The 25,006-nt window shown below is 44.9% G+C and overlaps 1 protein-coding gene across 5 annotated transcripts in view; it reads left to right on the top strand.

Moving 5' to 3' along the window:
* Positions 1-25,006, top strand: part of LOC311106139 (BAR/IMD domain-containing adapter protein 2-like) — a 115,948-nt gene that overhangs the window by 67,949 nt on the left and 22,993 nt on the right. For all 5 annotated transcript variants that reach the window (XR_014610299.1, XM_084148462.1, XM_084148464.1 and 2 more), the window contains exons 4-7: positions 10,963-11,024; positions 13,004-13,075; positions 17,543-17,680; positions 23,581-23,733. Coding sequence is in view for 4 of the 5 variants with exons in the window: in XM_084148462.1 (XP_084004588.1) it covers positions 10,963-11,024; positions 13,004-13,075; positions 17,543-17,680; positions 23,581-23,733 (425 nt within the window). In the remaining variant the exon portion in view is untranslated. The remainder of the gene's footprint in view (positions 1-10,962; positions 11,025-13,003; positions 13,076-17,542; positions 17,681-23,580; positions 23,734-25,006) is intronic.

The following is a 25,006-nucleotide window of genomic DNA, read 5'->3' as shown; positions in this document are numbered from 1 at the left end:
ACATCATCATTACTACTACCACCACTACCATCATCGTTACTACTACTAACATCATCATTACTACTACTACCACCACTACCTTCATCATTACTACCACTACCTTCATCATTACTACTACCACCACTACCATCATCATTACTACTACCACCACTACCACCATCATTACTACTACTACCACTACCATTATCATTACTACTACTACCACCACTACCTTCATCATTACTACCACTACCTTCATCATTACTACTACCACCACTACCATCATCATTACTACTACCATCACTACCACCATCATTACTACTACTACCACTACCATCATCATTACTACTACTACCATCATAATTACTACCACTACCATCATTACTACTACTACTACTACCATCATCATTACTACTACTACCACTACCATCATCATTACTACTACCACCACTACCTTCATCATTACTACCACTACCTTCATCATTACTACTACCACCACTACCATCATCATTACTACTACCATCACTACCACCATCATTACTACTACTACCACTACCATCATCATTACTACTACTACCATCATAATTACTACCACTACCATCATTACTACTACTACTACTACCATCATCATTACTACTACTACCACTACCATCATCATTACTACTACTACCACTACCATCATCATTACTACTACTATCACTACCATCATCATTACTACTACTATCACTACCATCATCATTACTACTACTATCACTACCATCATTACTACTCCCACTACCATCATCATTACTACTCCCACTACCATCATCATTACTACTACCATCACTACCATCATCATTACTATTACCACCACTACCATCATCATTTATACTACTACCACTACCATCATCATTACTACTACTACCACTACTATCATCATTACTACCACTACCATCATTAAACTACTACCATTGCCTTCACACCTACTACTCGTACCACTATTTGGAGTAATAATTATAATATTAGTTTACTGCTTACAATGCAGATGTTATTATTCAGTGTCCCTCACGCTATGGCAGGGCAAATACATATTTGGCTGCAAGGGGAGCCGTTGCTCCTTCGCACATGGGTATTTTTAGTTTTTCCTCTGGGTGTAATAAGCTAAAATTTGGAATGTGTTTAGTATTTTCTGCGAATAATGAATCTCGTGGTGAGGAATATTTCTCACAGTAGAGGAGAAAGTGCATCTCGGTCTCTACATCCCCTGGTGTGCAGTGACCAGATACACGTTCCTCTTTGGGTAGCCATGTCTTTTTATGTCTTCCGGTTTCTATTGCCAATTGGTGGTCACTCAGCCTGTACTTGGTAAGGATCGGTCTCTGCTTGGTATCTCTGACAGAGTGGTTGGTGATGGGAGAACCAAATCATCAGCATATAGCAGGTGTTTTACCTCTGTGTCATATAGTGTGAGTCCTGGGGCTGCAGAATGGTCCAACATGTCTGCTAATTCATTGATATAAATGTTCAAAAGATTTGGACTCAAACTGCAGACTCACACCTCGACCTTGCGAAAATAATTATGTTCTTTGGTTTTGGATTTTTATTGTACACTTATTTTCTGTGTGCATATATTTTATTAAGTCATAAACCTTACCACCAAGCCCACTTTGTAGAATTTTGAACAATAGACCTTCGTGCCAAATAGAATGGAACGCTTTTTTAAAGTCAATAAAGCAAGCAAAGATTTTGGCCTCTTTTTTTGGGGGGGGGGGGTGTACGTGTTTATTAATTAGCGTGTGTAAGTTGTGTATAATATGGTCAGTAGTGCGATGGTTAGGGAGAAAGCCACACACACACACACAGAGAGAGAGTTGTGTGGTGTATCACTCTTCTCCCCTGCTCCCTGGTGCAGTCCTGATTACTATGGTAGTGGTAGGGGGTGCTGGTGAAATTAGAGGCTGTCTGATTTCCATTGTCTTCAGACTGGAGTTTGATCACACCAGAGGGATATTTCTCTCTCTTTTCTCTCTCCATCCCATCATTAGCACTATCCTCTTCCCTCTCTCTGCTGTTTCCATTGCCTCTGTAGTATGAAGCAGAGCAGTAAGACCCTCCTGGGCAACAGATGACTCTCCTCCTCAGCTGAGTGAGTTGGAACTGTTGCTGGAGGTCAGTTCATAGAGACAGTTCTCTAGTCTTTAGTTGTGTGGTTGTTTTCCTCCTACTGCTCTGAACTCAGGTTGCTTTCTCTATTTTTCTCTCCGTCACACTATTGCGTTTGACTGGGACTCTGTCTCTCTATCCCTCTTTCTGTATTTTTCTCTCTCTCTCTCTCTCTCGCTCTCGCTCTCGCTCTCCCCTCCTCTCCTCTCCTCTCTCTCCCTCTCGCTCTCGCTCTCCTCTCCTCTCTCTCCCTCTCGCCTCTCTCCCTCTCGCTCTCCTCTCTCGCTCTCCTCTCCTCTCTCTCTCTCTCTCGCTCTCCTCTCCTCTCTCGCTCTCCTCTCCTCTCTCGCTCTCCTCTCCTCTCTCGCTCTCCTCTCCTCTCTCTCTCGCTCTCCTCTCCTCTCTCTCCCTCTCCTCTCCTCTCTCTCCCTCTCACTCTCCTCTCCTCTCTCTCCCTCTCACTCTCCTCTCTCTCCCTCTCACTCTCCTCTCCTCTCTCTCTCTTTCCTCTCTCTCTCTATCACTATCTCGCTCTCCTCTCCTCTCTCTCTCCCCCGCTCTCTCTCCCGCTCTCTCTCCCGCTCTCTCTCCCGCTCTCTCTCCTCTCTCTCTATCCCTATCTCTCTCTCCTCTCTCTCTCTCCCCCGCTCTCCTATCTCTCTCTCCCCGCTCTCTCTCTCCTCTCTCTCTCTCCCCCCGTTCTCTCTTTCTCAATCTCCTCCCCTCTCTCCCCCACTCTCTCTCCTCTTTCGCTCTCTTCTCTCTCCTCCTCTCCTCTCTCCTCTCCCCTCTCTCGCTCATCTCCTCCCTGCTCTCTGTCTCTCTCTCCCCTCCCTCTCTCCTCTCTCCCCTGCTCGCTCTCCTCTCTCTCTCTCCACCGCTCTCTCTCCATCTCCTCCTCTCTCTTCTCTTTCTACTCTAGTGCTAATCCCTGTTTCTCATTTAATTCAGTGTTGCTACTTTTCTCTTCACACGTTCCCTCTCAGAAGCCACATTATTACAGCTCCACTCCACTGTGTCACACCTCCGCATTTCAGTACCCATAGCAGGTTTCATTGACAGACACCCACAGACACACCCACACACATGCACACACAGCATTTTCTGTCACAATCAACATCACTACAATGTATCTGTATGTCTCTCTCAGTGCATCTCACTCTTTCTCTCTCAAACTCTATACAAACAGAATACTCTACTCCATACACTGCAATACTCCAAACTGACATCCTCCAGACTCTCTGAACTGTACTTCAGACTATACACTCCAAACTCTACTGTCTATATAGGAGTCTACTAGACTGCAGTGACATTATCACCCACATGGCCATCCCTCAGGGCAAAGAGATGACCACTAGCTGTCCTTCAGTCCACTGAGGTAGAGACTGTGACCCCTAGCTGTCCTTCAGTCCACTGAGGTAGAGACTGTGACCCCTAGCTGTCCTCTCTGTCTACACAGGCAACAGGCTCTGACACTTTTAGCACTGTGCTATCATGCCTCACTCACAGACATACACTATATATACAAATGTATGTGGACACCCCTTCAAATTAGTGGATTCGGCTAGTTCAGCCACACCTGTTGCTGACAGGTGTATAAAATTGAGCGCACAGCCATGCAGTGTCCATAGAAAACATTGGCAGTAGAATGGTCTTACTGAAGAGTTCAGTGACTTTCAACGTGGCACCGTCATAGGATGCCACCTTTCCAACAAGTCAGTTAGTCAAATTACTGCCCTGCTAGAGTTGCCCCGGTCAACTGTAAGTGCTGATATTGTGAAGTGGAAACGTCTAGGAGCAACTACGGCTCAGCCGCAAAGTGGTAGGCCACACAAGCTCACAGAACGGGACCGACGAGTGCTAAAGCGCGTAGCGCGTAAAAATAGTTTGTCCTCGGTTGCAACACTCACTACCGAGTTCCAAACTGCCTCTGGAAGCAACGTCAGCACAATAACTGTTCGTCTGGACTTTCATGAAATGGGTTTCCATGGCCGAGCAGCCGCACACAAGCCTAAGTTCACCATGCGCAATGCCAAGCGTCGGCTGGAGTGGTGTAAAGCTTGCCACCATTGGACTCTGGAGCAGTGGAAACGTGTTCTCTTGAGTGATGAATCACGCTTCACAATCTGGCAGTCTGACGGACAAATCTGGGTTTGGCAGAATCTGGATTTGGCCCCAATGCATAGTGCCAACTGTAAAGTTTGGTGGAGGAGGAATAATGGTCTGGGGCTGTTTTTCATGGTCCGGGCTAGGCCCCTTAGTTCCAGTGAAGGGAAATCTTAACGCTAACAATGACATTCCAGACGATTCTTTGCTTCCAACTTTGTGGCAACAGATGACTTGACTGGCCTGCACAGAGCCCTGACCTCAACCCCATCGAACACCTTTGGGATGAATTGGAACGCTGACTGTGAGCCAGGCCTAATCTCACTAATGATCTTGTGGCTGAATTGAAGCAAGTCCCCACAGCAATGTTCCAACATCTAGTGGAAAGCCTTCCCAGAAGAGTGGAGGCTGTTATAGCAGCAAAGGGGGGACCAACTCCATATTAATGCCCATGATTTTGGAATGAGATATTTTTGACGAGCGGGTGTCCACATATTTTTGGTAATGTAGTGTATTGATCAACAAGCTTCCTCCACAGAGGCTGAGGTCACTGGGAGAAGAGTTTAAGAACACAGTTGGATATAAAATTTATGGATTTTAAAACTGTTACAGAGTTTAATGGCTGTGATATGAGAACTGAGGATGGATTGACAACATTGTAGTTACTCCACAATATTAACCTAAATGACAGAGTGAAATGAAGGAAGCCTGTACAGAATAAAAATATTCCAAAACATGCATCCTGTTTGCAACAAGGCACTTAAGTAATACTGCAAAAAATGTGGCAAAGAAATTAACTTGGGGCAAATTCAACAAATAATTGAGTACCACTTCATATTTTCAAGCATGTTGGTGGCTGCATCATGTTATGGGTATGCTTGTTATTGGAAGGACTAGGGAGTTTTTCAGGATAAAAAGAAACTGAATACAGCTAAGCAGTTGGATAGAAAAGAGATGGGAGGATACCTGGGCTGCATAGAGAACGAGGGAAGGAGACGTGGTTATTTTACTATTTGTTATTTTTTACTTATCCATTTTTTACTTAACACTTATTTTTAAAATTTGATTTGGTTCACGAATAGAGAGTGAATGTGTGGGGGTGCATAGACACGGATCACGTGGAAAGTCTTCTAATAAGCTCAAACCGCCTCTGCGTAAAGATTAGCTCTGTTTGTTGTAACCTGCACTCTCTCTCTCGCTCTCTCTCTCAGGGGTTTCTTCTGTTACCTGTCTCACACATTATTCATCCTCTCATTATCAGTATTCATGTCGGTTTCCCCCTGAGGGTTAGAGACTAGAGAGACTGTGGGCTAGGTACACACACACCTTAACACACCACTTCCTGATTGCATCATCAGTGTGCTAGGGGACAGGGTCACCTGAAGGGAGATTGATGATGTCATTTGATGGACAAGGTGTAGGAGGAGAGGACAGTATTAAGTGTTTGTTACTAACTACACACACACTTCCTTTTTGAAACCGCTGCCTCAACTTCTCCATGGCAACGACCCTAGCATTAAGCTGCTTCCATGACAACCCATAGTGACCTTCACTGAATGATTCACAGCTTACTCTCCTCTCAGGCTCTCCTCTGGAGTTTTCTGCCTGTGATGGTGATGGCTACATGTCAGTGTCTTAATGAGAAAGATTCTGTACACTATCTGAGGGAATCTGGACAGGGTCTGTGTTTCCTCCACTGAGCTCTGTTTATATCTGGGAGCTGTCAGACTTGCTCACTTGTTGCTCTGCAGGTGTGGACCAACATGAGCTCACCTGCAGATACACACACCCACACAAACACACAGGCCTATTGTTCTCCATGGTGCTGTGGGTATGGTTAGGATAGAGAGTGGAGGGAATACACTGACACCCCAAAGATGCACTGATACACCACTGTGGTATTTATTAGCGGGGGCGTGCTCTCCTCAACCCTTCTGTCGCTTAGCTGAATGGGAATTATCTGGTATGCGGACATCCTTGTTGAAGCTGCCAAACCTCTCAGGTTTCTGCTGGCTGCTGGTTTCTGTCAGACACACACCATCATTGCACACAACAGAGTCAAACAAAGTATTGATTCAGTCTTAGGCTCCCTCCCAAATGGCACCCTATACTCTATATAGTGCACTACTTTTGACCAGAGCCCTATGGGCCTATAGACTGTAGGGTGCCATTTGGGACACATACATTGATTCTATCTAGTAGTCTCTGCAGTAACCATGCCAACGATTTCGTATTTTCTTTTTGATACAAGATAAGTTGTCATGGCGACAATGAACATTTCCATTGCATTGTCATGCTGGGAAAATCCTCTTATGTTGTCCCACTGAATGACATCTGAATGGAACAACTCTAGCAACATACAACGTATCTCCACCTGCTTGACATTTGTATCATTAATTCCTACTTTACTCCAAAACATCATGCAACATATTTTCCGTTCATCATATAGGTCTTCTGTTGTAAACAACATGCCACACCTGTTGAGGAAATCCTGGGTTGTGCTCAGTAGGAATAAAATGAAACAGAGTGAAAGGGGAAGTACTGTGTGTGTGTGAGGGAGAGAGACAATGTTGTCATGCCATCACAGTGCCATCTGTTTTGTCACCAAAGCCCCATATACTACCCACCATTGTGACCTGTACGCTCTCGTTGGCTGGCCCTCACTACATATTCGTCGCCAAACCCACTGGCTCCAGGTCATCTATAAATCTCTTCTAGGCAAATCCCTGCCTTATCTTAACTCATTGGTCACCATAGCAACACCCACCCGTAGTATGCGCTCCAGCAGGTATATCTCACTGGTCATCCCCAAAGCCAACACCTCCTTTGGCCGCCATTCCTTCCAGTTCTCTGCTGCTAATGACTGGAACGAACTGCAAAGATCTCTGAAGCTGGAGACTTATCTCCCTCACTAACTTTAAGCATCAGTTGTCAGAGCAGCTTACCGATCACTGCACCTATACACAGCCCATCTGTAATTAGCCCACCCAACTACCTCATCCCCATATTGTTATTTATTTTGCTCATTTGCACCTCAGTATCTCTATTTGCACATCATCTTCTGCACATCTATCATTCCAGTGTTAATACTAAATTGTAACTATTTTGCACTATGGCCTATTTATTGCCTTACCTCCATAACTTACTACATTTGCACACACTGTATATAGATTTTCTATTGTGTTATTGACTGTATGTTTTGTTTTTTCCCATGTGTAACTCTGTGTTGTTGTTTTTATCGCTTTGCTTTATCTTGACCAGGTCGCAGTTGTAAATGAGAACTTGTTCTCAACTGGCTTACCTGGTTAAATAAAGGTGAAATATATATATTTTTTAAATGGTGTGTGTGTGTGGCCGTCCCTCCAATAGCTGCCCATTTTGTTAATTGATCCAGCCACTAAGACCCGACCAACAGAATGCCCGGCTCCCTAAGCCCCTGGGGTCTGTGATCAGGGGATCAGTAGTATCTGTAATCAGCTTAGCAGGCCTGCATGTCAGGAGCTGCCTGCCTGACAGGATGTTATGGCCTGCTCTTGTGCTTCTTGGAGTGACAGACAGACAATCAGTGTTGTAACACTCACTCAGGACACATCTTCATAGTCTTAAAAATGCTTCCTCTGCTTAGACCGAGGCATGCAGGTTGGCAGTAGATCAGCATGTTACACACTCAGATATTCTCTCCTTGTCTCCTCTCCTTGTCTCCTCCTTCATCTGCTCTCATCTGGAGATTCTTCTTCTTTGTGTGTTTGAGAGCCCATCAGTCTACCTGGATAGCCCATCAGTCTACCTGGATAGCCCATCAGTCTACCTGAAATACAGTTTAGATATCTGTTTTTAAACCACAATACCAAGGCTCTAGGTTACAACTACAACTTACATAATCACATAAGTATGGACAGACAATCAAAACATGCTCTGTTTCTGTGACTATCTGTAACTCTGTTTTCACTTTCAGAGAATGAGTAGCTCTACTGTGTTCTCCCTCCTCTACAGGGTTAGAATGAGTAGCTCTACTGTGTTCTCCCTCCTCTACAGGGTTAGAAGGAGTAGTTCTACTGTGTTCTCCCTCCTCTACAGGGTTAGAATGAGTAGCTCTACTGTGTTCTCCCTCCTCTACAGGGTTAGAATGAGTAGTTCTACTGTGTTCTCCCTCTACAGGGTTAGAATGAGTAGTTCTACTGTGTTCTCCCTCTACAGGGTTAGAATGAGTAGCTCTACTGTGTTCTCCCTCCTCTACAGGGTTAGAATGAGTAGTTCTACTGTGTTCTCCCTCCTCTACAGGGTTAGAAGGAGTAGTTCTACTGTGTTCTCCCTCCTCTACAGGGTTAGAATGAGTAGTTCTACTGTGTTCTCCCTTCTCTACAGGGTTAGAATGAGTAGTTCTACTGTGTTCTCCCTCCTCTACAGAGTTAGAATGAGTAGATCTACTGTGTTCTCCCTCCTCTACAGGGTTAGAATGAGGAGTTCTACTGTGTTCTCCCTCTACAGAGTTAGAATGAGTCGTTCTACTGTGTTCTCCCTCCTCTACAGGACATAACAACCCACTCTGCTTTGCTGCTCTGTTTGCTGTTGTTTCTTGTGATATCCGTCTGTCTTCAGTGTGTGTAGCCAGGACTCTGTTCTCTTCACTTGAGTCTTGTCTCTCTGTAGCATTAATACATTCTGTTTGATGAGATACAGACCTGTCCAAACCCCACTGATACATTCTGTCTGAGATACAGGCGGTAGATACGGGCGGCAGGTAGCTTAGTGGTTAAGAGCATTGTGCCAGTAACCGAAAGGTCGCTGGTTCTAATCCCCGAGCCGACTAGGTGAAAAATCTGTCGATGTGCCCTTGAGCAAGGCACTTAACCCTAATTGCTCCTGTAAGTCGCTCTGGATAAGAGCGTCTGCTAAATGACTAAAATAAAAATAAATTGTCTCTCTGTAGCATTAATACATTCTGTTTGATGAGATACAGACCTGTCCAAACCCCACTGATACATTCTGTCTGAGATACAGGCGGTAGATACGGGCGGCAGGTAGCTTAGTGGTTAAGAGCATTGTGCCAGTAACCGAAAGGTCGCTGGTTCTAATCCCCGAGCCGACTAGGTGAAAAATCTGTCGATGTGCCCTTGAGCAAGGCACTTAACCCTAATTGCTCCTGTAAGTCGCTCTGGATAAGAGCGTCTGCTAAATGACAAAAATTTAAATGTAATACAGACCCGTCCAAACCCTGCTGATACGTTCTGTCTGATGAGATACACACCAGTCCAAACCCCACTGATACATTATGTCTGATGAGATACAGACCAGTCCAAACCCCACAGGTAAAAACTCAGATCGACCAGTATCTTAACATTACAACTGAGATGGCCCAGAGTTGTCTTAACATTAAAACTGAGATGGACCAATCCCCATCTTCTTAACAGCAGATGGTTCTGAGGACTTGGTAGAAGGAGTTCTCTGATTCCTTTGAGTTCTCTTATTAGAACTTTAAGAATTGCAGTTGAAAGACACTTTCAAAAGATTTCCAAGGTTTGAAGACTAAAGACTGTTTAATGTTCTTTAGTAAAGGATCATCAAACACAGAAGAATGAAACTAGTCTTCATTTTGTGGGTAGATGTTCTTTACACATATTTCACACAAATATTTCACAATGTGCTATATGAAACTGTATTTCCATTATGAGGATATAAATGGCTTTGCTTTTATCACAAATTCACTTTGGGTCTGAATATTTGACCCATGTGTATTTAGAATATAACCTTTGTTTCGTCTGTCTAGTCTATAGTCCTCTGGTGCTTGCTAAGGGGGCTTTGGACTTGGTCATGGGAACCTGTTTCCATCTCATTCCTCTCTGTAATGTCTCCCTGTCTCCTCTCTCTCCATCTCCTCTAGCTCTCCCTCTGTCTCATCTCTCTCTCTCTGTCTCTCTCGCTCTCTCTCTCTGTCTCTCTCGCTCTCTCTCTCTGTCTACTCTCTCTATCTCTCTCTCTGTCTACTCTCTCTATCTCCCTCTCTCTCTCTCTCTCTCTCACTGTCTCCCTGTATTTCTCTCTCACACTGTCTCTCAAGGCCTCCCCTCTGTCCTTTTCTCAATCTAGATATCTTGTTCCTTTTCTTTACAATGCATTGCATAATCAGAAGAGGCAGCATGTAGGTATATTAAAACACCAGGACAAATCTTCCACTGGCTGCATGACTCTCCCTCTCTTCTCCTTCTTTAGTTCTCTTTAGTTTGGAGATGAGCTGTTTTTTTCTTCTTTATTCGTCATATTGCCAATATAAAGATAAACCAACCAAGGCAATATGTTTGATCTCTACATAAAACACCAACAGTTATAGAAACTTTGAAGAATATTTGTTTTGCTTGTACCCTTTTTGAAGTGCTTTATCTTTCTCTACAACAACTTTAGATGTCCTTTCTTCTCTGTTTGCATCGTTTCCTTCCCCCGTCCTTTCTGTCTTGTTTTAATGTGTCATGGTATTTCATTTATCTGTTGAATGTGTTTCCTGTTGAGAAAACCAATGTTCCACCATGCACCATCCTGGCTACCAGTCAGTCCTCTGTCTGTCAGTGAGTCTGTGTGTGTCTCGTTGTGTTGCTGCATGGGCTCTCTGCATGCTGTGTTCTCTCTCTCTCCCTCTCTTTTCTCTCTCTCTCTCTCTCCCTCTTTTCCCCCTTCCTCCCGCCTCTGTCTGTCTGTGGTGAGTGATGTGTGTTGACATCTCCTCTGTGTGTTTCTCTTTAGGGGACGTGCTGTTTCAGATGGCAGAAGTCCACAGACAGATCCAAGTACAGCTAGAGGAAATGGTGGGTATATGAACCTTCATAAGGACTTTATGACACATTCATAACGCATTCATAAGCAGACCGATCCATGTACAGCTAGAGGAGATGGTATCAAATAACTTTGATATAACTCTGATAATCAAATAAATGCTGAGCTGTAGTCAATGAACAACATTCTCACGTAGGTGTTCCTTCTGTCCAGGTGGGAAAGGGCAGTGTGGAGTGCAGTAGAGATTGCGTCTCCTGTGGATCTGTTGGGGCGGTATGCGAATTGTGTCCAGTGTGTCTGGAATGATGGTGTTGATGTGAGCCATGACCAGCCTTTCAAAGCAGTTCATGGCTACAGATGTGGGTGCTACGGGGCGATAGTCATTAGGCAGGTTATCTTAGTGTTCTTGGGCACAGGGACAATGGTGGTCTGCTTGAAACATGTTGGTATTACAGAATGGGTCAGGGAGAGGTTGAAAATGTCAGTGAAGACACTTGCCAGCTGGTCAACGCATGCTCTGAGGACGCATCCTGGTAATCCGTCTGGCCCTGCGGCCCTGTGAATGTTAACCTTACTCACATCGGCTACGGCGAGTGTGATCACACAGTCGTCTGGAAGAGCTGGTTCTCTCATGCATGGTTCAGTGTTTCTTGCCTCGAAGCGATGGTAGGCTCGCGTCACTGGGCAGCTCGCGGCTGGGTTTCCCTTTGTAATCCGTGATAGTTGGCAAGCCCTGCCACATCTGACGCGCATCAGCCGGTGTAGTAGGATTCGAACTTGGTCCTGTATTGATGCTTTGCCTGTTTGATGGTTCATCAGAGGGCGTAACGGGATTTCTTATAAGCGTCCTGATTAGTGTCCCTCTCCTTGAAAGCAACAGCTCTAGCCTTTAGCTCAGTGTGGATGTTGCCTGTAATCCATGGCCTCTGGTTGGGATATGTACGTACGGTCACTGTGGGGACGACGTCGTCGATGCACTTATTAATGAAGCTGGTGACGGATGTGATAAACTCCTCAATGCCATTGGATGAATACCGGAACATATTCCAATCTGTGCTAGCGCAACAGTCCTGTAGCTTAGCATCCGCTTCATCGGACCATTTCCGTATTGACTGTTGCTTCTGTTTGAGTTTTTGCTTGTAAGCAGGAATCAGGAGGATAGAGTTATGGTCAGATTTGCCAAATTAAGGGTGAGGGAGAGCTTTGTATGTGTCTGTGTGTGGAGTAAAGTTTTTTCACCTCTAGTTGCACAGGTGACATGCTGTTAGAAATTAGATAAAACAGATTTCAGTTTTCCTGCATTAAAATCACCGGCCACTAGGAGCACCGCCTCTGGGTGAGAATTTTCTTGTTTGTTTATGGCCCTACACAGCTCGTTGAGTGCTGTCATGGTGCCAACGTCGGTTTGTGGTGGTAAATAGACGGAAACTACAGTTTATCATGAGGTATTCTAATTCAGGCGAGCAGAACCTCGAGACTTTCTTAATATTAGAGATTGCACACCAGCTGTTGTTAACATTTACATTTACATTTACATTTTAGTAATTTAGACTTACAGTTAACAAAGAGACACGCCACCCCTCCCCTGAGCTTGCCCGAAGCTGCCATTCTGTCCTGCCGATGTATAGAAAAACCAGCTATTATAAAACCAGCGTTTATTAGCATATATTTGTGTTATTATAAGGCTTAGAATATGTTATGTTCCTCTATCTGATCACATGGTCAGGATAAATACCTGGTCCTAAGTCTGTGTTCTGTTGAGAGAGGGATGTCACTCCCGAGTGGCGCAGTGGTCTAAGGCACTGCATCGCAGTGCTAGCTGGTAGAGCTGGTAGAGCACGGCGCTTGTAACGCCAGGGTAGTGGGTTCGATCCCCGGGACCACCCATACACAAAAATGTATGCATGCATGACTGTAAGTCGCTTTGGATAAATGGCATATTATTATTATATTATTATTAACCCTTTCCTTCCCTCCACCCCTCAATCTCTCCATCTCTCCCTCCATGCAGCTGAAGTCTTTCCACAACGAGCTGCTGTCTGAGCTAGAGAAGAAGGTGGAGCTGGATGCTCGTTACCTGACGGTGAGTATCTGTCTGGATGGCTGAACCATATACACACACCCACTAGGGCTGAACCATACACACACACCCACTAGGGCTGAACCACACACACACACCCACTAGGGCTGTGACGATATCAGTATCGCAATATGTTTTCCATGGCAAAAATGAAAACACAAAGCAAACTTTACTCTTTGTTCCTTTAAAAACCTGCTGTATGTAAAATATTGTTGTGCTATAGCTTTAAAAAATACAAATAATGTGACTCTGGATGACAACATAATGATGTTTGTTTCCAACATTAGGGCTGTTTGCCTAAAGAAGTTAAATCCGCTTTGTGTTCTGTTTCCTTGCCACGATACTAATGATTATCGCGATACTGGTATCGTCCCGGCCCTAACACACACACACACACACACACACTTTCCTTTTGAACAGCTACCCTTACGTAGGTCTTACTTTCACCTACTGTTCACCTTCACCACCACAGTTATTCAGACCATGTCTTTGTCTGGTAGACAGACAAACTGTTTGGTGTTCTTACTCTGCACCTCAGTTAAAAAATAAGGCTAATTTTCCTGAAAATGAAGCTTTTGAGAAAACAACTCTTTAGAATATTTCGAAACTACATAACCAATAAGCAAAGAGAAAATGACAACCTAACATTTCCTGCAGCATGCATTGAAGTCTGAAGCAGCAGGAGTGATATACTTAGAATGAGTGGGTTGTGAGCAGGCTGTAGCCAGCCAACTAGTTGTGGAGGAGCAGCAGTGTGTGTGTGCTGCATGTTAGGGGGACGGGGTGGTGTTGTCATAATCATACACCATTGTACTAGTTGTAGCATTAGGCTGTTGGGTATGTTAGTTGTAGCATTAGGCTGTTGGGTATGCTAGTTGTAGCATTAGGCTGTTAGGTAAGCTAGTTGTAGCATTAGACTGTTGGGTATGCTAGTTGTAGCATTAGGCTGTTGGCTATGCTAGTTGTAGCATTAGGCTGTTGGGTATGCTAGTTGTAGCATTAGGCTGTTGGGTATGTTAGTTGTAGCATTAGGCTGTTGGGTATGTTTGTTGTAGCATTAGGTTGTTGGGTATGTTAGTTGTAGCATTAGGCTGTTGTGTATGCTAGTTGTAGCATTAGGCTGTTGGGTATGTTAGTTGTAGCATTAGGCTGTTGGGTATGTTAGTTGTAGCATTAGGCTGTTTGGTAAGCTAGTTGTAGCATTAGGCTGTTGGGTATGCTAGTTGTAGCATTAGGCTGTTGGGTACGCTAGTTGTAGCATTAGGCTGTTGGGTACGCTAGTTGTAGCATTAGGCTGTTGGGTACGCTAGTTGTAGCATTAGGCTGTTGGGGACGCTAGTTGTAGCATTAGGCTTTTGTTACACTATATTGTATCATTGGCTGGTTTCACCAACTGGGTTCATGGAGACGCAGAGGCATACACACACACTCACCCACACACAGAAACTTAGAGATTAAGACACACACATGATGGTAGTTAGAGGAAATGGAACAAAGGATGGTGTGTCTGTCAGTCAGTCAGTCCTACAAGACCCTATAGAAGTCCTATGTGATATCATTTAAATGTTCAGTGTAATATCTTCTCTGTGTGGACATCCTGATTTCCCTCCAGCAGCTCTCCTATTCATAGCTTGTTTGTCTCTGTTCTGTCCGGCAGTCTGTGGTCTGTCTTTCTTAGAATTCACATTTGTTTTTTAAGTCCGTTTCTCTCTCACACTGTACTGTTCTGTGGGCAACCGTATGTACCTCCCAAATGGCACCCTATTCCCTATGTAGTGCACTACTGTTGACCAAGACCTATAGGGTTCTGGTTGAAAGTAGTGCATTATATAGGGAATAGGATGCCATTTGGGATGCAACCAGTGAGTGTTCCGGGAACTCTTACGAAACCGGGGTCAAACCAAACCCTGCCAATAGCTGACGCTAAATATGTTTTATTCTGTAGTAACTTGGGGCTATTCCCACAATGAACCTCTGTTTTTAATTCTGCTATAGACCCATCAAAGATGTTTATGCTCCTTTGGACTGATAAGAGATCAAAGATCAATTGATTCTCTTATTATTTTGTCAATAGGAAAACACACACACACACAAACCACTTTTCCTTTCTGAATGCCGTCTGTCAAACAAGCCAGAGTCCTCATACATTATCATCCAGGCTGAGTCTCGAATGGCACCCTATTCCCTATATAGTGCACTACTACCCTATGGGCCTTCGTTAAAAGTAGTGGACTACAAATGGCCCTCAAACTCAACTCTGGACCTCAGTGCCAGTTCTACTGCTTTTATTCATTGTTTCGCTCCATTCAGGAACTGATTTAGGCCTGGGACACCAGGTGGGTCTAATTAATTATCAGGTAGAACAGAAAACCAGCAGGCTCCGGACCTCGTAGGGTCAGAGTTGAATACCCCTGATATAGGGAATAGGGTGCCATTTGGGACACAGTCTTAGACTGCTGTTCTGGGTATTAAAATGCCATCCATTCATAGTAATGAATTCCTATAAAATGGCATCAGCGATAGTAGCAATGGTTTTGCTTTGTGAATTATTAATGTCGCTTCGCGAGTCATTTCAGGAAAAACAGACATTTTCCATCAGGAAGGAAACTTGTTGTAGCTATACTACTCCCCATGTAGGAGTCTCTCTCTCATACACAGGCCAAAATCCCACTAATTTACATGCCTGCATTTTTATAGTAGCTTTTTGGTATATCTGAAAGTGGAAGGGGGTAAAAAAACATGAACAAAAGCCACCTAAAGACATAGGCCCTATTCCCACTACGAGATATGAAGGACAGTCTGAGGAGCGGGGTAGAGAAACAGTCTGAGGAGCGGGGTAGAGAAACAGTCTGAGGAGCGGGGTAGAGAAACAGTCTGAGGAGCGGGGTAGAGAAACAGTCTGAGGAGCGGGGTAGAGAAACAGTCTGAGGAGTGGGGTAGAGAAACAGTCTGAGGAGCGGGGTAGAGAAACAGTCTGAGGAGCGGGGTAGAGAAACAGTCTGAGGAGCGGGGTAGAGAAACAGTCTGAGGAGCGGGGTAGAGAAACAGTCTGAGGAGCGGGGTAGAGAAACAGTCTGAGGAGCGGGGTAGAGAAACAGTCTGAGGAGTGGGGTAGAGAAACACCCTTGCCTTACCTTTCGTAGGTCCACAGCTCAAATTGAGTATAAATATCACAGGAGCGACTAGCCACGAACTATTCAACAATGACAAACTTTTCTTCTAAACATATTACACTATTGAATAATGCAACCAAAACATATTACACTCTTGACATTTCACAAGCATGTATGTTCAGACAATTAAAGGGTTTATTTTCTCGTCTGTAGGCTAGACATTACATTTTAGCTTCAAGACAAAAGCACATAGTTGCTATAACAGCATGTCTTCATCAAGTACCATTGGCCTGTCAAAAATGAACGATTAATCCTCTCATACCAATATAAAGTACATTAGGCTTACGTTACAACAAACCAGGCTTCATTGCCTTATCTCTCTCTCTCTCTGTCTGTCTGTCTGACAAATGATTACTTGCCCAGCGTTTTACAACCGCTCTCAATCACTCACAGATGTCAGGGCTTGGACACGTTCCTGAAATGCTAAACGGTTGAACAGGAAAACTTGCCATAGATTACCAATACGCTGGACAAACTTCCCATATAGATTGCTAGTCGGAGACCAATACAAAATCCACATTATCTTTATCCATTAAAGATGTTTCCCAAAACCTCTTCCTGAGTCCCACCTCTGTTCCACACTGTGTGATCCTGATTCAACTGGTCAGCTAATCATCAAGCCCTTGATGAGTTGAATCTCATGTGTTAATACTGGAATAGATCAGATAATTGGAACTGGCTAGGGTGGGAGTGGGAAATAACATATTAAAGTTAATGTGAGGGAGGATCAGAACACACACACACATCATGGTAATCCTGATTAGCCTTCCCATAATGATCTGTCTCCAGCACTGGCACATGATAGACAGCTGTTGAGATGGGCTCAGACAGTGAAGATGATAGGGCTTCAGGAGGCTAATAGATTGTTCACACAGGGCCTTAGAGAGACAAGCTTTTGGTAAACTTATTTGATCCCAGAGAGTATGCAGGCATTGACGGACACACACACACACACTGATTAGGTACACACACACACACACACAGGCTCACGCGTGTACACATACTACATGACAGATCGATATAGGGTGACTTTCCCCCTAGACACTGACCTAAGGTAAACTATAAAAGGGCAACTTCTTACATACCCTATATCGATCTGTCATATAGTATGTAAGAAGTTGCCCTTTTAGAGCTTACCTTAGGTCAGTGTCTAGGGGGAAAGTCACCCTATATCGATCTGTCATATAGTGACGTTGCCCCCTAGACACTGACCTAAGGTAAACTCTAAAAGGGCAACTTCTTCTCCCCATAGCTGATAAACTAACTATGTCTGTGTGCTCTCTCCTGCCCCCCTCAGGCTGCGCTGAAGAAGTACCAGGTGGAGCACAAGAGTAAGGGAGAGAGTCTGGAGAAGTGTCAGGCTGAACTGAAGAAACTCCGCAGGAAGAGCCAGGGCAGCAAGAACCCCTCCAAGTACGGAGAGAAGGAGATGCAGGTCAGTCTCTATGGAAGTGCTGATACGCACACATGGACACATGGCTTCTCTCTCTCTCTTTCTTAGGTTAGTTGGTAATACATCTCCACCAGGCTGATGGCTAGCTTTAGATGGTCAGTTGGTAATACATCTCCACCAGGCTGATGGCTAGCTTTAGATGGTCAGTTGGTAATACATCTCCACCAGGCTGATGGCTAGCTTTAGATGGTTAGTTGGTAATACATCTCCACCAGGCTGATAGATGTGAATAATACTGCATTTTCATTATGCTGATTTAGATGCACACAGGGCCAGGACTGGGGGTGGAGAGTATTGGAGAACCGTGGACACAATACTGCTCTGCCCTGAGTAGGCAGGGAGAGAGAGGACACACAGGCGCACACACACGCACACAGGAAGTAAGAAAACAAACTGTTTACTTGTCCTGTTTTGAAACCCTCACTCAGCTTTTTTTATGCGTGTGTCTCTCAAACAGAGTTTGTGTTGGTCTGGCATGTATCAGTGATTGAAACACTCTGCTCAGGTCCCCTGTTACTGTAACTCAGCCCCCAGGGTTGGGCTGAACGCGCTGTAAGAGCAGGTCTGGTAGCTGTAGCAGGTCTGGTCTTGTTGCTGGGTGATTACAGAGTTAGTGTAAGGCCTGCTGTGTGGTGAGGGGTAGCCAGCCATGACTGTCAGGGTTTGGAGACATCCAACTGATCCATACTTTAGCTGGAGCCTGACACTGCTACTGTGAGACATGATGCGTAAGCTGTTCAGGGAGAATGGGTATTTTCATGTTTTGCTGGGCTCCCCTGCCTCCTGTTACCTCTCCTCTGGATGCTCCAGTCCTTTCTCTCCTGTTACCTCTCCTCTGGATGCTCCAGTCCTTCCTCCCCTGTTACCTCTCCTCTGGATGCTCCAGTCCTTCCTCCCCTGTTACCTCTCCTCTGGATGCTCCAGTCCTTCCTCTCCTGTTACCTCTCCTCTGGATGCTCCAGTCCTTCCTCCCCTGTTACCTCTCCTCTGGATGCTTCAGTCCTTCCTCCCCTGTTACCTCTCCTCTGGATGCTCCAGTCCTTTCTCTCCTGTTACCTCTCCTCTGGATGCTCCAGTCCTTCCTCCCCTGTTACCTCTCCTCTGGATGCTCCAGTCCTTCCTCCCCTGTTACCTCTCCTCTGGATGCTTCAGTCCTTCCTCCCCTGTTACCTCTCCTCTGGATGCTCCAGTCCTTCCTCTCCTGTTACCTCTCCTCTGGATGCTCCAGTCCTTCCTCCCCTGTTACCTCTCCTCTGGATGCTCCAGTCCTTCCTCCCCTGTTACCTCTCCTCCCCTGTTACCTCTCCTCCCCTGTTACCTCTCCTCTGGATGCTTCAGTCCTTCCTCTCCTGTTACCTCTCCTCTGGATGCTCCAGTCCTTCCTCTCCTGTTACCTCTCCTCTGGATGCTCCAGTCCTTCCTCCCCTGTTACCTCTCCTCTGGATGCTTCAGTCCTTCCTCCCCTGTTACCTCTCCTCTGGATGCTCCAGTCCTTTCTCTCCTGTTACCTCTCCTCTGGATGCTCCAGTCCTTCCTCCCCTGTTACCTCTCCTCTGGATGCTTCAGTCCTTCCTCTCCTGTTACCTCTCCTCTGGATGCTTCAGTCCTTCCTCTCCTGTTACCTCTCCTCTGGATGCTTCAGTCCTTCCTCTACTGTTACCTCTCCTCTAGATGCTCCAGTCCTTCCTCTCCTGTTACCTCTCCTCTGGATGCTCCAGTCCTTCCTCTACTGTTACCTCTCCTCTGGATGCTCCAGTCCTTCCTCTCCTGTTACCTCTCCTCTGGATGCTTCAGTCCTTCCTCCCCTGTTACCTCTCCTCTAGATGCTCCAGTCCTTCCTCTCCTGTTACCTCTCCTCTAGATGCTCCAGTCCTTCCTCTCCTGTTACCTCTCCTCTAGATGCTCCAGTCCTTCCTCTCCTGTTACCTCTCCTTTGGATGCTTCAGTCCTTCCTCTCCTGTTACCTCTCCTCTGGATGCTCCAGTCCTTCCTCTGGTGACAGGGACAGTCTAGAAGTGTTAGACGTAGCTTGCCACTGTGTGATATCGTGACGTTGGGACTATAAGCATTTCACTACACCCGCAATAACATCTGCTAAATATGTATATGTGACCAATACAATTTGATTTGACTTGATAAGGTTCTATCTGTGCAAAGCATAGTTCTGAGATATTGAGCATCAAAGTTTTCAAATCCCAGATCTCAGAACTGTTTGTAGTGAATTCTTCTTTCATAACCCATTAAGGTCCTCACCTTAAAGGTACCTAAAGTGCGGAGTATCAAAATCCTGAGACATTTGTCAATAAAACATTTTAGAGGGGTGCAATTGCAGATAGAACCTTATGGCTGAACCCAGATTGACATTTCAGAGCCATAAGGTTCTATCTGACGCAGTTCAGATTTTAAGAAAACTATAGCTATTGGAATACATAAATGGTATAATAACACTATTCTACCAAGATAGTTAGAACACATCATCAAATATACACTGCTCAAAAAAATAAAGGGAACACTTAAACAACACAATGTAACTCCAAGTCAATCACACTTCTGTGAAATCAAACTGTCCACTTAGGAAGCAACACTGATTGACAATAAATTGCACATGCTGTTGTGCAAATGGAATAGACAACAGGTGGAAATTATAGGCAATTAGCAAGACACCCCCAATAAAGGACTGGTTTTGCAGGTGGTGACCACAGACCACTTCTCCGTTCCTATGCTTCCTGGCTGATGTTTTGGTCACTTTTGAATGCTGGCGGTGCTTTCTCTCTAGTGGTAGCATGAGACGGAGTCTACAACCCACACAAGTGGCTCAGGTAGTGCAGCTCATCCAGGATGGCACATCAATGCGAGCTGTGGCAAGAAGGTTTGCTGTGTCTGTCAGCGTAGTGTCCAGAGCATGGAGGCGCTACCAGGAGACAGGCCAGTACATCAGGAGACGTGGAGGAGGCCGTAGGAGGGCAACAACCCAGCAGCAGGACCGCTACCTCCGCCTTTGTGCAAGGAGGAGCAGGAGGAGTACTGCCAAAGTCCTGCAAAATGACCTCCAGCAGGCCACAAATGTGCATGTGTCTGCTCAAACGGTCAGAAACAGACTCCATGAGGGTGGTATGAGGGCCCGACGTCCACAGGTGGTGGTTGTGCTTACAGCCCAACACCGTGCAGGACGTTTGGCATTTGCCAGAGAACACCAAGATTGGCAAATTCGCCACTGGCGCCCTGTGCTCTTCACAGATGAAAGCAGGTTCACACTGAGCACATGTGACAGAGTCTGGAGACGCCGTGGAGAACGTTCTGCTGCCTGCAACATCCTCCATCATGACCGGTTTGGCGGTGGGTCATTCATGGTGTGGGGTGGCATTTCTTTGGGGGGCCGCACAGCCCTCCATGTGCTCGCCAGAGGTAGCCTGACTGCCATTAGGTACCGAGATGAGATCCTCAGACCCCTTGTGAGACCATATGCTGGTGCGGTTGGCCCTGGGTTCCTCCTAATGCAAGACAATGCTAGACCTCATGTGGCTGGAGTATGTCAGCAGTTCCTGCAAGAGGAAGGCATTGATGCTATGGACTGGCCCGCCCGTTCCCCAGACCTGAATCCAATTGAGCACATCTGGGACATCATGTCTCGCTCCATCCACCAATGCCACTAATGAATAAACCCCAGAGCTCAGTGGTACATTTCAGTTCTAATCAACCTCATTCCTTTCAGTTCTAATCAGCCTCATTCCTTTCAGTTCTAATCAGCCTCATTCCTTTCAGCTCTAACCAGCCTCATTCCATTCAGCTCTAATCAGCCTCATTCCTTTCAGCTCTAATCAGCCTCATTCCTTTCCAATCACCCTTGGCGGATGAAGCGAAGTGAGATTAGGGTATTATGATTGAATTTGATTGTTGTGAGATTTCTGTATTGTGTGTGGATCGAGAGTGAGAGAGCGTTCTCATTGGATACTGTGTCACTCACACTGTAGAGTAATGATACAAGTCAATAACAATTGCTGACTGGCGGGGAGCCCCGCTCTTGTTGAAGTGTGTATGTGTGTTGGAACAGAGACACATATCTGAGCCCCAGTGTGTCGGAGATGAAGAATCTGTCTTTCCCAGCATGCACGTTCTCACACAGACCTGCCACTGTTATTACTGAGTTCATTATCAACACACAAACCTGCCACTGTTATTACTGAGTTCATTATCAACACACACACAGACCTGCCACTGTTATTACTGAGTTCATTATCAACACACAGACCTGACACTGTTATTACTGAGTTCATTATCAACACACAGACCTGCCACTGTTATTACTGAGTTCATTATCAACACACACACAGACCTGCCACTGTTATTACTGAGTTCATTATCAACACACAGACCTGACACTGTTATTACTGAGCTCATTATCAACACACAGACCTGCCACTGTTATTACTGAGTTCATTATCAACACACAGATAGACCTGATACTGTTATTACTGAGTTCATTATCAACACACAGACCGATCTGCCACTGTTATTACTGAGTTAATTATCAACACACAGACAGATCTGACACTGTTATTACTGAGTTCATTATCAACACACAGACCTGCCACTGTTATTACTGAGTTCATTATCAACACACACACAGACCTGACACTGTTATTACTGAGTTCATTATCAACACACAGACAGATCTGACACTGTTATTACTGAGTTAATTATCAACACACAGACCTGCCACTGTTATTACTGAGTTCATTATCAACACACACACAGACCTGCCACTGTTATTACTGAGTTCATTATCAACACACAGACCTGACACTGTTATTACTGAGTTCATTATCAACACACAGACCTGCCACTGTTATTACTGAGTTCATTATCAACACACACACAGACCTGCCACTGTTATTACTGAGTTCATTATCAACACACAGACCTGACACTGTTATTACTGAGCTCATTATCAACACACAGACCTGCCACTGTTATTACTGAGTTAATTATCAATACACAGACAGACCTGACACTGTTATTACTGAGTTCATTATCAACACACAGACCGATCTGACACTGTTATTACTGAGTTAATTATCAACACACAGACAGATCTGACACTGTTATTACTGAGTTCATTATCAACACACAGACCTGCCAATGTTATTACTGAGTTCATTATCAACACACACACAGACCTGACACTGTTATTACTGAGTTCATTATCAACACACAGACAGATCTGACACTGTTATTACTGAGTTAATTATCAACACACAGACCTGCCACTGTTATTACTGAGTTCATTATCAACACACACACAGACCTGCCACTGTTATTACTGAGTTCATTATCAACACACAGACAGACATGCCACTGTTATTACTGAGTTCATTATCAACACACAGACAGACCTGACACTGTTATTACTGAGTTCATTATCAACACACACACAGACCTGACACTGTTATTACTGAGTTCATTATCAACACACAGACCTGCCACTGTTATTACTGAGTTCATTATCAACACACAGACAGACCTGACACTGTTACTACTGAGTTCATTATCAACACACAGACAGACCTGACACTGTTACTACTGAGTTCATTATCAACACACAGACAGACCTGACACTGTTACTACTGAGTTCATTATCAACACACACACAGACCTGCCACTGTTATTACTGAGTTCATTATCAACACACAGACAGACCTGACACTGTTATAACTGAGTTCATTATCAACACACAGACAGACATGTGGACACACACGGAAACACACACAGGGGCACAATGGACATTTACAACAAAGTTTACATGGACTTAGTACAAAATACTAACATATAAAGGTGTGTGTGGGAGGACCACTGTCTAACCTCTTGTCTCCTGTGTTTTGTAGTTTGTGGAGACCATCAGTAGTAAGCAGAGTGAACTGGACACCTTCATAGCAGAGGGCTACAAGACTGCTCTGTCTGAGGAGCGCAGGAGGTACTGTTTCCTGGTGGACAGACAGTGTGCTGTGGCCAAGAACAGCAGTGCTTACCACGGCAAGGTAAGGGTTAACACAACTGGGTCTGTGGGGTGGTTGTATGTGTGTGTGGGGGGGGGGGGGGGGGGACGTTTGTTGTCCAGGTGGCAATGTGAAATGCATGGGCTTGGTATCTGTCTCTCTTAATGGTGTAATCAGTCATGTTTTCTGCGGTTTAATGGTCATATAAATGAATGATAAGCCTATAATTCTCTGTAATATGATATATATAACTCTGTGACCTTAGACTGGGGTCATCTCATCACAACTCTATTTGTCAAAACTGATGAAGGTAACATCCCAAATGGCACCCTATTCCCTATGTGGTGCACTACTTTTGACCAGGGCCCTTTTTGATAGCGTGTCATTTGGGACATAGCCTATATAATATATTATAGGCATTTTGGAGATGTTACGGTTGGCTTTATAATGGATCCAGTTGATATAATATTCATAGTCTGGTTAATTGCTGCATATTAATAATAACTTATTTCCTAAGAAACTTTGTTATGGGGAGGAGGATATGTAGAGAGAAGTTGTACAGGTGGGTGGGTTAGTGCAGCTGTCTCCTGGGTTTACTAGGGAGGGAGGGTTGGTGTGTGTGTGTGTGGCGGACGGGGCGACAAGTACGTACATACACACTCTCTAGTACAAAGACACACACTGCTGCAGACCATTTGTAGAACATGGAGTCCAGTTGTTTAATCAGCACGGGGGCGTGTGTGGGAAGAGTTCACAAAGGCTGTGCTGAAGAGTCCTCTCGGAGAGAGGGGGAGAGAGAGAGAGCGCATTGGGAGAGAAAGTGGAGAGTGGAGGGAGAGAAGCACAGAGAAAGTGGAGAGAGAGAGAGACGGCATGAGTAAGAGAGAGTGAGAGAGAGTACAGCTGCCGCAGCGAAGCATCTAGAATGTGGTGTGAGTCACCTGGTGCAGCCTGGTTGGTTCCACAACCCCTGTCCACAGGAGGGAGAGTAAAAGTTACCAGGAAAGATGACTATAGATCTTCAAGGTGATGATGTGTGTTAGATACAGTGGGGAGAACAAGTATTTGATACACTGCCGATTTTGCAGGTTTTCCTACTTACAAAGCATGTAGAGGTCTGTAATTTTTATCCTAGGTACACTTCAACTGTGAGAGACGGAATCTAAAACAAAAATCGAGAAAATCATATTGTATGATTTTAAAGTAATTCATTTGCATTTTATTGCATGACATAAGTATTTGATCACCTACCAACCAGTAAGAATTCCGGCTCTCACAGACCTGTTAGTTTTTCTTTAAGAAGCCCTCCTGTTCT

This window comes from Coregonus lavaretus (assembly GCF_964263955.1).
Source record: "Coregonus lavaretus genome assembly, chromosome: 2".
NCBI lineage: Eukaryota > Metazoa > Chordata > Actinopteri > Salmoniformes > Salmonidae > Coregonus > Coregonus lavaretus.
Note: the sequence above shows the minus strand (reverse complement) of the source record. Positions and strands in the feature narration are given on the sequence as shown.